The sequence below is a fragment of the Tupaia chinensis genome, unplaced genomic scaffold (assembly GCF_000334495.1).
Source record: "Tupaia chinensis unplaced genomic scaffold, TupChi_1.0 Scaffold144899_1, whole genome shotgun sequence".
Classification (NCBI taxonomy): Eukaryota; Metazoa; Chordata; class Mammalia; order Scandentia; family Tupaiidae; genus Tupaia; species Tupaia belangeri.
This window is the reverse complement of record NW_006204759.1, coordinates 90,023-101,501: the sequence shown is the minus strand read 5'-3', so window position 1 is coordinate 101,501 and position 11,479 is coordinate 90,023. Positions and strand designations below refer to the sequence as shown.

At 49.5% G+C, this 11,479-nt stretch overlaps 1 protein-coding gene across 1 annotated transcript; it reads right to left on the bottom strand.

Moving 5' to 3' along the window:
• Nucleotides 1–10,821: 10,821 nt before the first annotated feature.
• On the bottom strand, nt 10,822–11,439 carry LOC114005905 (breakpoint cluster region protein-like). The gene has a single exon (XM_027767916.1). The coding sequence runs from the start codon at nt 11,234–11,236 to the stop codon at nt 10,964–10,966; it is 273 nt and encodes a 90-aa protein (XP_027623717.1). The 5' UTR covers nt 11,237–11,439; the 3' UTR covers nt 10,822–10,963.
• Nucleotides 11,440–11,479: the final 40 nt, after the last annotated feature.

Sequence of the window (11,479 nt, the reverse complement as noted above, 5' to 3'; positions counted from 1 at the left end):
TCCAGGACAGAGCTTCAAAAGGCAGACCAGGGACCAGCAGACGGCATAACAGTTACATCGCTGGACTCCCACATAGTTGACCAAGGTTTGAATCCCAGACCGGTGGCTTAAAACTCACACTGGGCACGTGTGTGCGTGCCCAAGATCCCGAGAGGAGAATGAAGGAGAAGGAATTGTGGCGTGGTCACACCCCCCGCCCCGGGGGGATGTTTCTGTCTCTGTCTCTCCAGCGATCACATGAGCTCTATAGCAAAAATCTCTCTCAAAAAAAAAAAAAAAAAAAAAAACAGACCAACAGATGCCACACTCTTACACACTTCTCATTCTTTTAATTCCCGCCTGAAACAGGAAGGTCATGGCTGGACCTCCAGTAGTTATTTTGAACCATGAGGCAATCTCAGGTCAGAAATGCAGAAAGACCAAAAAGCCTGGATTCCTGATGATCACAGAGTCATCCTGCTCTCCCTGGACAGACTGCTTCCTTCTGACATTTTCACATGAGAGATAAATTTCTATCTTACTTAAGCCTCTTTTTTGGGGTTTTGTCATATGCAGCAAACCCATAGCTTAACCACTATAAGGTTCCATGAAAAGCCAGGCCTTAAAGGGAGTGTTGGCTTTAGGATTGGGGAGGAGTGGTGGGAGGGAACCTCCAAGGCCAGAAAATGCAGAGGAAAAGACATGGCAGGTATGAGCACTGGCTGAAAGCAAGTGGGAGAGCAGGAAATGAGGAGCCCCAGATGATGGTCCTACAGACGGGGAGACGGGCCTCAGCTGAAACCACAAAGGACTGAGACAGACAGGCTTCCTCTCCAGCAAAACACCTCTGGCCGGGGGAGGGGGTGACAAAGGAGAGAAAAGAGGCAAACAAAGGGGCTTGAGGGAACGTCACTACATGAAGATGCAAATATGGGGCCACGGCCTGGTCCTGCTGCCTGAAACTTCCTGGTCGTAGAACAGTATCAGTAATGTCATTGAAGATCTACCAAACGCCTGTGCTATGTACTTTATCCACATTATCTTATCTAGGGTTCACAACAGGTCTATGAAAGCCCTATTATGATCCCCCCCCCCCATTTTTTTTGAGAGGTTTTTTTTGCTATAGGGCTCGTGCGCTCTCGCTGGAAAGACAGAGAGAGACAGAGAAACAGAAAGCGAGAAATCACCCCCCAGGGGGAATGGTCACGCCGCAATCTCTTCTCCTCCATTCTCCTCTCGGGATCTTGGGCGTGCATGCACATGCGCCTGGTGTGAGTTTAAGCCACAGGGTCCAGGACTCGAACCGCAGTCGACTACGTGGGAGTCCAGCGACATAGCCATTACACTAACTGCTGGTCTCAAGTCCCCATTTTGAAGACAAAAATCCTGAGACAGAGAGGGTAATTTGCCCAATGCAAATCACAAGCTGGGAGAATCGACTCCATCTTTCAGATGAGGAATGCTTATACCATTATGTGAAAGCCAGGAAAAAATATGAAGAATCTGACTTTAAAACAGAAAGATCCATGGGTCCGAAAGGTGGCATGGTGGTTAAGGGCACTGGAGTGCCACAAGGCCAACTGCGGTTCGGGTCCTGGACTAGTGGCTTTTTTTCTCTCTCTTGTGCACGTGCATGCACATTCTGTCTTCTCTGGTCAAATTAAGTAAATAAAGTTAAATAAAATAATTCTTAAAAAAAAAAAAAACCATAAAGATCCAGAGGCCAAGATGGAGTCAATTGCTCTGCAAATAGTCTCCCTGAAAAGTTTTTCAGCTTTGGCTGTGTTGACTACTCCTACAAGAGGAAGGGATTGTTAAACAAACCCACTCACCAGCTGCTAGCTGGCCAGTCAAGTGTTCCTGAGGTGTGGACGGTGGTTAAGACCATCGGGGGAGGGTGGGCAGAGGCAGGCACAGAAGAGCCAAACAAACCGTGATGACGGTGATGATGGTGACGCAATGTCAACTTTGGTTACAAATGGATCATAGCTAACCAGCAGCTCGTGGGTCTCAAATCATTTGAAAATATTTCTCCCTAACAGAAATTAAGAAAAAAAAATTCTATCACAGCCAAGGCTAAAAACTCAATACTTTGCGTTACGTTATTCATATCCACTGAGCACAAGGAATTCTTCCCGGAGCAACTATCTTGTTACTCACTGACCGGAAGGGGGAAAACCCATCAGGTTGCAAATGAACTAGGTAACATGAGCGTAGCAGGAAGTGCATTTCCCATGAAGAAATAAAAAGTCTCCGTTGGCAATGGACAGAATCTGATGGCAGGACCTCCCAAGTGGAAAAGTCTGGCATTCTATAGGTGGCCCAGGACAGTCTCATAGGTCGTAAGATAAAAGTGTCAGTGTCGGAGACTGATGCAGGTTCGAGCACTGACTCCACCACATCCCAGCTGTGTGACGCCGAGCCTCAGATTTTTGCCTATAAAATGGGTTCATCATTTATATCTCACAACAACTTCATGAGACAGGCACTCCTCTTTTTTCTTTTGGCCAGAGGGCACATGTGTCCACCAAAAAGAGACGAAGAGACAGAGAGAGGGAGAAAGCATTCCTCAGTGGAGCATAGCCACACCTCAACGCCTTCTCCTCTGTTTCTCCATCCCTGTCAAGATTTGGGGCACACATGCACACCTATGTACCAGAGCGTGTTTCAAGCCACCAGAGCCAGGATTAGAACAGTGCAATCAGCCATGTAGGATCCAGCTCTCCTAACCATTAAGCTATGGGGCTGGTGGAGCCGAATGCTGTTATTTCCATTTTACAGATTAGAACCATGAGGTCTGGAGAGGCCTGCAGAGAGCCCACTACCTGAGCTGGATGCTGCTCCTCTTATTATCACTGTGGCAGGACTTCTCGCTTTAGAGTCCTCTTAACATTCCAAGAAGAGGCTGCCAGACCCAACAGAAAGAGCCTAAGCCCTACCTTGAGGGTCTTAAGGTTCTGTTCAGGGTTCCAGGAGCCTCATCTGTCTGCAGAGGGGCAAGAGTACATCCACTCTAAGATCTTCAGTTCTAGGTTCTTGAATGTCACTAAGGTTCTAAATAACATTCCTGAGTCACTCATTTCAGGATTTTTGTTTTCCTCTTATGAAAGGCAGGGAGGGAAGGAAAGAGAGAAAAAGGGGAAATAGAGAGAGACAGATTTCTTAAAATTTATTTATTTATTTAATTCCGTTTGATATTGTTATTATTATTTACTTTGACCTGAGAGAGAGAGAAAGGGAATGCAAGCCACCAGGTCTGGGACTCGAACTGCAGTCAGCCATGTGGAATCCAGTGCCCTAACCACCATGCCATCTGCTGGCCAGAGAGAGGCTTTTTTTTTTTTTTAAGTCTATTTCTTCCATGGGAGAGATAAAAAGACAGAGACAGAACAAGACAGAGAGACAGACATTCTCAATAGTCTACACACCACAAGCTACCCCCGGTGTCAGTCAGCACAGATTACTCACGCAAGTGCCTGGCAGGCTCAGGGAGGTTCTAGGACACGAACACAGGGCCTTTCCCATGTGAGTCTAATTGCATTAGCACTGTGCCACCACCTGGTCCCAGATAGAGGTTCTGTTTTGCTTTGTTCTAGGTTTTATTTATTTGTTTATGAGAGGGAGAGTCAGGAGAGACAAGTATCTTCAATGGGGTCTCACGTTGTGACTCCCGCTGCTCCTCAGCCTTCTCAGGCAGCCAGGATCATGGGTGCACATACCGGCGTGTACAGGTAGATCGGGGAACTGAACCTGCAGTCTTCCATATGGGTCCCCCATCACTTGAGCAGCGCATTATCTCTGAACCACTGAGCTGGCCCAGTCACAGGTGTCTTAAAGGGTCTTTGCACACTCTTCCTGCCCCAGCCTCCCAACAACTAGGATCACAGGCACACACAACCAAACCTGATGTGTTCAGGCTCCCAGCCTCTCCATCAGCGGCACTATCAAGATTTTACAGTGGTCACTCATTGGAATATCATTTCTTTATCTAAAACCCTGCAGTTTCTACCCCAGGAGCCAAAGAACCAGTGAGAATCTTGAGAAGGGGTCAAAAACCTGTGCAGTCTCAGTCTGTGATACATACCTGGCATGAAGACAGACCTCTATAAATGCCTGCTGCATGGGATGGATAGATAGATGAATGAATTCCAAGAACACAAACAGAAAGAGCACTTGTCTCTGCTGAGCAAAGTTAACCATGAGGAGAAAATGCCACCAATTAAAACCATTATGATACTTACTTTGTCCTCTGAACTGAAACCGTAATAGCAGGTGAACAGTTTTTGCCGGTCAGAAGTATGCCTGGCACTGAAAAACCACCTTTGGGCTTTGCTAGAAGGTACATGTTGGCCCCCAAGGAGTAGAGACACACAGGGAATGCTACGGGCTGCTGACGGGAGGTGTAAACCCCAAGGATACACCACCCAGCTTCTGTGGCAGAGGTGGCACAGAATCACGCTCATGCAGGGGAAAACACCAGGGCTTCAGCACATAGGCAGAGTGTGCAGCCAGTAGGCAGGTCTGAAATCCAGCGGGTGGTCTGCTCACCTGTGAGCCCGAGTCACCCAGGGAAACCAGAGGCAGATGGCTGTCCTAATGGCTGACCTCAGCAGATGGTCTGGGGTCTGTTGGGGACCTTAGTGGGAAAGAAAACAGTAACACACAGGTGGTGCATGCACTGTGTTGTCACTACACACCAGGTGCTCTGCTACACTCTGTACTTTGTGTTTAATCTTGGTAACTACTTTCAGGGGTGGGAACTAATATCTGAGACAGTGTGTGAAGGCATGGACTTGGAAGCCAGATTGCCCAGGTTCAAATCCTCAGTGCTACCCACAAGCTGGGTGACTTTGGGGAGTACTATTTAAGTGCTCTAGGCCTCCCGACTCTCATATGTAAAAGGGAAGTAACAGTCATAAAGCCTGGTTCATGAAGTTGTTATGTAGTATAAATTAAGGAAAATGTGGAAAGCGCTCAGAACAGGGGCCTGCAAGAAGTGCTGGCTCGTCTTTCTATTCCCATCTGACAGAGACCAAGCCTTGGCAAGGCCAATGTCTGGTCCGTGATCCATGTCTGGAGAGGGCCAGGCCAGGGCACAGACAGGGGCCTGACTGCAGCATGCATGAGGCAACACAGCAGATTCTGTGCTTGGCCTCCACTCCACTCACACTACCGCCCTCATGCCCCACTCCTAACCATGCGGAGATGGCCGACTCTTCTCTGGTGCCAGTCAAGGTCACAAATGCTAAAGGGAAGATACTGCGTGAACTGGCATTCTGACTTATTCAAATTCTGATTTTGCTACCATGTGTGTGGGGAAAAAAAAACAGATCTGTCTTGGCTTAGGTATCTGTCCCTCATCTAAGAGAAATGGTCCTTTTCCAAGGAGGGGAGCACCTTTTCCTGAGTCTTACGTTCCCTGTCTCCTTGAAACTTTGGGACTAGGGCAAAGCCTGGATTGCCCAATAAAACTCAACCTTCAGGTAAGCACCTCTGAATGCAGATAATGGGTGTGATTGCCAGGGGAGAAGGAGAAATAGCATGTGGGCAATCCAGCCAAAGAGACTCTTGAGTCAAGATGACCACTCTGCCTTGCCTCTTGCCTGGAAGCTTCTAGAAGGTGCCAATGCCATGCTAGGAGAAAACATGTGTGTTATAGATAACCAAACCATTTGTGTTCTAGGATAATCTGGGAGTAAGATTTGAAGACTCAACTCAAAGAAAAACAATCTACAGTAATGGTTAAGACTTAAGGGAAGGAGCTGGGCCAATCCCATGGCCCGAAGGTCAAGGCAGTCAGATCCCACACCATTCACCATGTGGTCCAAATACTCCACCCCTGGCAGCTTGATAAACACTCTGGGCACATGTGTGTGCATGGCCAAAAACCCAACAGGATGGAGAAATGAAGAAGGGACTACAGCATGACCACACTTCATGGGGGGAAGGAACGTTCTCCCTCTGTCTCTGTCCCTCTCTCTGTAAAGGCGCACAAGTCCTGCTTACTTATTCAAAGCTGTTTAAGAATCATATCTTTGGGTCAGCAGGTGGTGTGGTGGTTAAGGTGCTGGACACTCCCAAATGGCCGACCACAGTTCAAGTCTCGGACCTGGTAGTTCACTTTCTCACTTTCTCTCTCTGTGTCTGTCTTTCTCTGGTCAAATGAAAATGACTGAATGAATAAATAAAATTAAATAATTCTTTTTTTTTTTTTTTTGGATATAGGGCACATGTGCTCACCAGAAAGACAGAGAAACAAAAATGAGAAATCATTCTCCCGGAGGGAAGGCCACACTGCAATCCCTTCTCCATTCTCCCCTCGGGATCCTGGGCACGCATGCACATGCGCCCTGTGTGAGTTTAAGCCACCGGGTCTGGGACTCAAACCACAGTCGACTACATGGGAGTCCAGAGACATAGCCATTACACCAACTGCTGGTCCCAATAAATAATTCTTTTTTTGTTTGTTTAAAGGGTCATATCTTTGGAGCCAGCATGTGGTGTAGTCATTAAGGTGCTGGACACTCCCACATGGCTGACCACGGTTCGAGACCTGGACCTGGTGGCTTGCTTTCTCACTTTCCCTCTCTCACTCTGTGTGTGTGTGTGTGTGTGTGTGTCTGGTCAAATTAAAATAAATGAATGAATAATTAAAATAAATCATTTTTTTTAAAATCATATTTTCATATAAATGAATGAATAATTAAAATAAATCATTTTTTAAAAAATCATATTTTCCTATCTCCTTTACTCCTCATACCAACACTATGAAGTATGAGGAATCAGCAGATGGCGTAATGGTTATGTTGTTGGACTCCCACGGAGTCGACTGCAGCTCGAGTCCCAGGCCCGGCAGCTTAAAACTCATACGGAGTGTGTGTGCACATGTGTCCAAAATCCTGAGAGAAGACTGGAGAAGGGACTGTCGTATAGCAATCCCCCGGGGGGTAATTTCTTGCTTTCTGTCTCTCTGGCAAATGCACAGGCCCTATAGCAAAAAAATCTCTCTAAAAGACAAAACAAGGAACCAGGAGATGGGGTAATGGTTACATTGTTGAACTCCCACATAATCAACCACAGTTTACATACTGGACCAGGCAGTTTCAAACTCACACCAGGTGTGTGTGCGCGTGTGTGTGTGCATCTCTAAAATGCCAAGAGAAGACTGGAAAAGGTACTGCAGCATGGCTATCCCCCTGGGGGTGATTTTTCGCTTTCTGTCTGTCTGGCAAGTATACACACCCTATAGCAAAAATCTCTCTAAAAAAACACTGCAAGGTAACCAGTATTCATTAGCCTCATTTTACAGATAAAGAAATTGAGGCACAGAAAAGTCAAATAACATCTCTGCAGATCACACAAGTACTCTAGCTTCGAAGACTATGTTTTTTATGTATTTGTTTAATTTAGTCACAGGGCAAGGGCACTGGCCTGAGAGACAGAGAAAGAGAGAAGAAAAGTGAGAAAGTCGGGGAGACGGCCATGCCACAATCCCTTCTCCATTTTCCGCTCAGGATTTTGGGCATGCATGCACACGTCTGGTGTGTTTTTCAACATAGTTGACATAATTTTTTGACATAGTCAGCCTATGGAATCCAGTCACCTTAACCATCACACGACGGTGTAGAGAAAACTTTTTGTCTAAGCCACAGCAAGAAACACATTCCTATATCAGCATCTAATACACACACACACACACACACACACACACGTATACATTTACATGTAAATGAGACAGTTTTAAAACAAAATAACACCATCACCATGTGCAATGCACCATGATGTTCTCTATTCTATTTCATCCTATGGAAAGATAACATTATTCAATGAATTTTGGGGGACTACATTACGTGTTAGACATTGTTCTAGGCTTTGGGGCTAAGCCAGTCAATTACAGAGACAAAAATTAGACCAAAAACATCAGAGCTGAAGTTCTCCTGAAGAGAGACCGAGTAAGATCCATGCCAAGTCATGGCACCTGAGGTGGTCATTGGGAAGTGTTATGGAGAGAGTAAAGCAGGGAAGGCCCAGGGCAGCCACATGCCACCTCATGTCCTTATCAGACCTTTCTGCCTTGGCCCCATTTCACTTCCTGGCCTACGAAGGACTGGGTGGACATTCAATTCAGTGCAATCATCCATTTATTCCGTCGATATTCATTGGGTGCTTAGGATGTGTAAGGCACTGTGGTGGCCACCACAAGGGGAGTGACATCACACTTTCACTGCCTGCTACACTGATTCCAGTGGGCTGTCACCGACAGTGTGACAACCTCTGCCCTTCCTCCTCACACGTTTGAAGGCTCTTTTTCCTAGACTGTGTGCACGTACACACATGTGTAACTATATTTATATGGGCTTACATGCATGTGCATGTACACACACATGTATATCCACATCCATTCACTTCCTCACTGAGGAGGTTGTAGACAGAAGGGAGGGCCCCACATGTAGCTGTGCATGAGCTTACCCTACAGAGGGGGCCTGGAATGAGGCCTGAAATACAGCCCTGCACACCATGCACCATTCGTCAAAGCCATGAATGCCAGATAGTGCCCCAGTTGGGGTCTTTAGTGCGGGAGAAGGAAAATCTTTTTCTCACTGATCTATCATTAGCCCAGAGGCAGTGCTGCTCCTACTTTGCATCAACGTGCCCTGTGTGTCCTTAAGGAGAGAGGAGACTACTCAGAGAAACAAAATTCACTCCCTGGGGAAAATCCAGTGCACTGGGCACACCTGGCCCGAAGACTAATATGGTTCTGGGGAGGGTTGGGATTGGAGCTAGGTCTGAAGCAGCTGGGGTCCCTTGGGTAGCCTCCACTGAGAGCATTTGGAACTTGGCACTAGTACCAGATCTTCAGACTCTTCCTTTAAGTTAAAGGAGCACATAAAAATGTTACTAGCATGGGCGGCAAAAGCATTACCTATGGGAAAAGCAGGCAATCTCTTCTAATGAATAAGGGTAATTGATCAAAACAGATGACTCGATGGACCTTCCAAATGTGCTTTTAGCAAAGCGGACAGTTTTTCATTCAAATGCAAACTCAACCAGATAAGATCTAATAATGGAGATTTTGGAACAATCCCAGCCATCAGTGATTTTTTTTTCCCCTTCACTGAGCAGGAAGGCATCTTAAGTTCCCAGCTGAAGCCTGACCCAACCAGATATACCCATGAGTGTTTTCCTTGTGGCTGAGGAGACTCTGACCACACTCAGATGCAGTAGAGGGGCAGTCACATGCCACCCCACATCCTTATCGGACCTTTCCGCCTTGGCCCCATTTCACTTCCTGGCCTATGAAGAGCTGGGTGGACATTCAATTCAGTGCAATCATCCACTTGTTCCGTGGATATTGACGGGGTGCTTAGTATTTGCAAGGCACATGCTGCCCACCACGAGGGGAGTGAAAGAGGGCTGAGAACAGGCCCAGAGAAAAGGCAGATGTGAGGGGGAACCACAGAGGACAAAAGGCCAGAGAGGTTTCAGCTCACCCCAATGAGCAGTTAATCCTTCTGAGCTTCAGTTTCCTGCTTTATCAAATGAAGGCACTGGGCTAGACATGATCTCTGGGCACTAGGCCAGCTTCCAAACTCCCATCATTCTAAGCCTTCCCCTACCTCGCAGGCTCCCAGGCTCCCAGGAAGCTGACAGATCCCGGGCAGCCTTCTAGGAAGGGGCAGAGTCAGCTGGGGAGGTGATGAGAATCAGGAATCCTTTCTAGAAGGAAAGCCTATTTCAATTTGGCCAAAGCATAAAATACAGGATGAAGATGCAGGCTGAAGAAGATAAGTTTTGAAAATTAAATGAAAGGTTTAGACTTCCTCACTAAGGACTTATGGGGAGGGAAACGGAGAGCCACAGGAAGGGTGCAGAGAATGGCACTATCAGAGTGGTGTGAGGAATGTGGCAGACCTGGGCTGGAGGGATGGGGCAACAGTCGAGCATACAGGCTGAGGTGTGAAGTGAAAGCGTCCTCCCTCGGCCAGTCCACGCACACCATTTCATCACCCTCCGCATCGCCATGACGCTGATTTTTATTAACTCACCCAAGCCCCAAATCACTTTAGACTACCTTTTTTTTTAAGTTCCGCAAATGTAATTATCATCCCTGCCTTCTTCCCAGATGCCTGAGCTTAAACAGGACCACCTGCACGGGAGGGGTGTCAGCAACCTAGGGGGCGGAAATGCGCGGGTCTGGGATCAAGGGAGGGGTGCGCCCACCTGCAGAGAAGCTGTCCTCGTGGTCTGAGCTGTTGTGGCTGCAGTCGCTGCCCCTCTCCGGCGAGCTGTGACTGGGAGAGTCCTTCTCCGGCACCCACAGGAACCTCTTGCGGCGCCACGGCGGGACATGCTCGCGGGCTCCACGCCTTGGGGGCTCGTCTGTGGGCAAGGTTGGTCCCCGACTGTCCTTAGCCTCCACCTCCAGGTGCTCCAAGTCGCGGCTCCCGCGCTGCTGCCGCCGGCCCCCGGGGATCAGGTGCATCCAACGGTAGGGGCTGCACGCCCGCGCCGGCTTCTCAGCCTCATCACGGGTTCCAAACCGGCAGGGGGCCACAAGCAAGTGGCCGAGGACGAATTTCTCGTTCAAATCCACCATCTCGAAGTCGTGGTCACTGCTGTCGCCCCCGTCTTCTGCGCCCGAGGCGTCTGGCTCGCCCTCCTCTGAGCTCCGCCCCGCACGGGTCCCTGAGGACTGCTCCTCTCCCGGGGCATTGGGAACCCTGCCATCGTGGCTGGGGGACGCGCAGCCCTCTCGGGGCCTGAAGAGGAGGCGAGGCTGCAGGAACTGCTGGTGGATGGCTGCGGTCAAGCTGCGCACTGCACCCCCTTCCCCCGCCGCCCCAGGCCAGACTGGAAAGTCTAGGCACACTCGGGGGAGCCTCGGCCTCGGCCACCACCTCTGGGTCCCGGGGCACGGGTCCCGAGGGGTCTCTGTCGCCCGCGGTACCCTCCTCCACGCGCGATGGTGGCGCCTGCTCTGGCCCTACGGGCTCCGACTTCGCCCTCCCGCGCTGCCCCCGTCTCCGTACGCCGGGCGCCCGCGGCCGAGGTCTGGCTTCTCCCCGGCGAGGGCCGCCTGCAGGTATGAGACTTTGAACTTCTCCTCCGCCAACACCTGTTGCAGCCGTTTCAGGTTGAGTTTGCAGCGCTCCAGCTCCCGCTCCATGTCCAGGACCGAGTCCAACCTCATGACCGGCGCCTCCTCCCCAGGGAACTCGGCCTGCCAGTGGCGCTCAAACTCCTGCGGGTCCCACATGCTGGGCGCCCCGTCGGGCCTCCCCGGCCCAGCTCCCGCACGCCGCCGCCGCCGGCTGAGGTCGCGCCGGCTCTCTCCGGGAAGCCCGTGCTGGCGCAATCGCCTGCCCCTCACTTCAGCCACGGAGGAGAAAAAGAGAAAAAATAAAGTTTTTCCCCTTCCGCCCTCGTGCCTTTTTTCTTCTGGGTTTCGCCTCCCTGACGTAAGCGGCTCACCGCAGGAGGCGCGGGGGGCTGGGGGGCG

Excerpts from the sequence above, each read along its gene's own strand:
- LOC114005905 (XM_027767916.1), bottom strand. The coding sequence starts at position 11,236 with ATGTGGGACCCGCAGGAGTTTGAGCGCCACTGGCAGGCCGAGTTCCCT.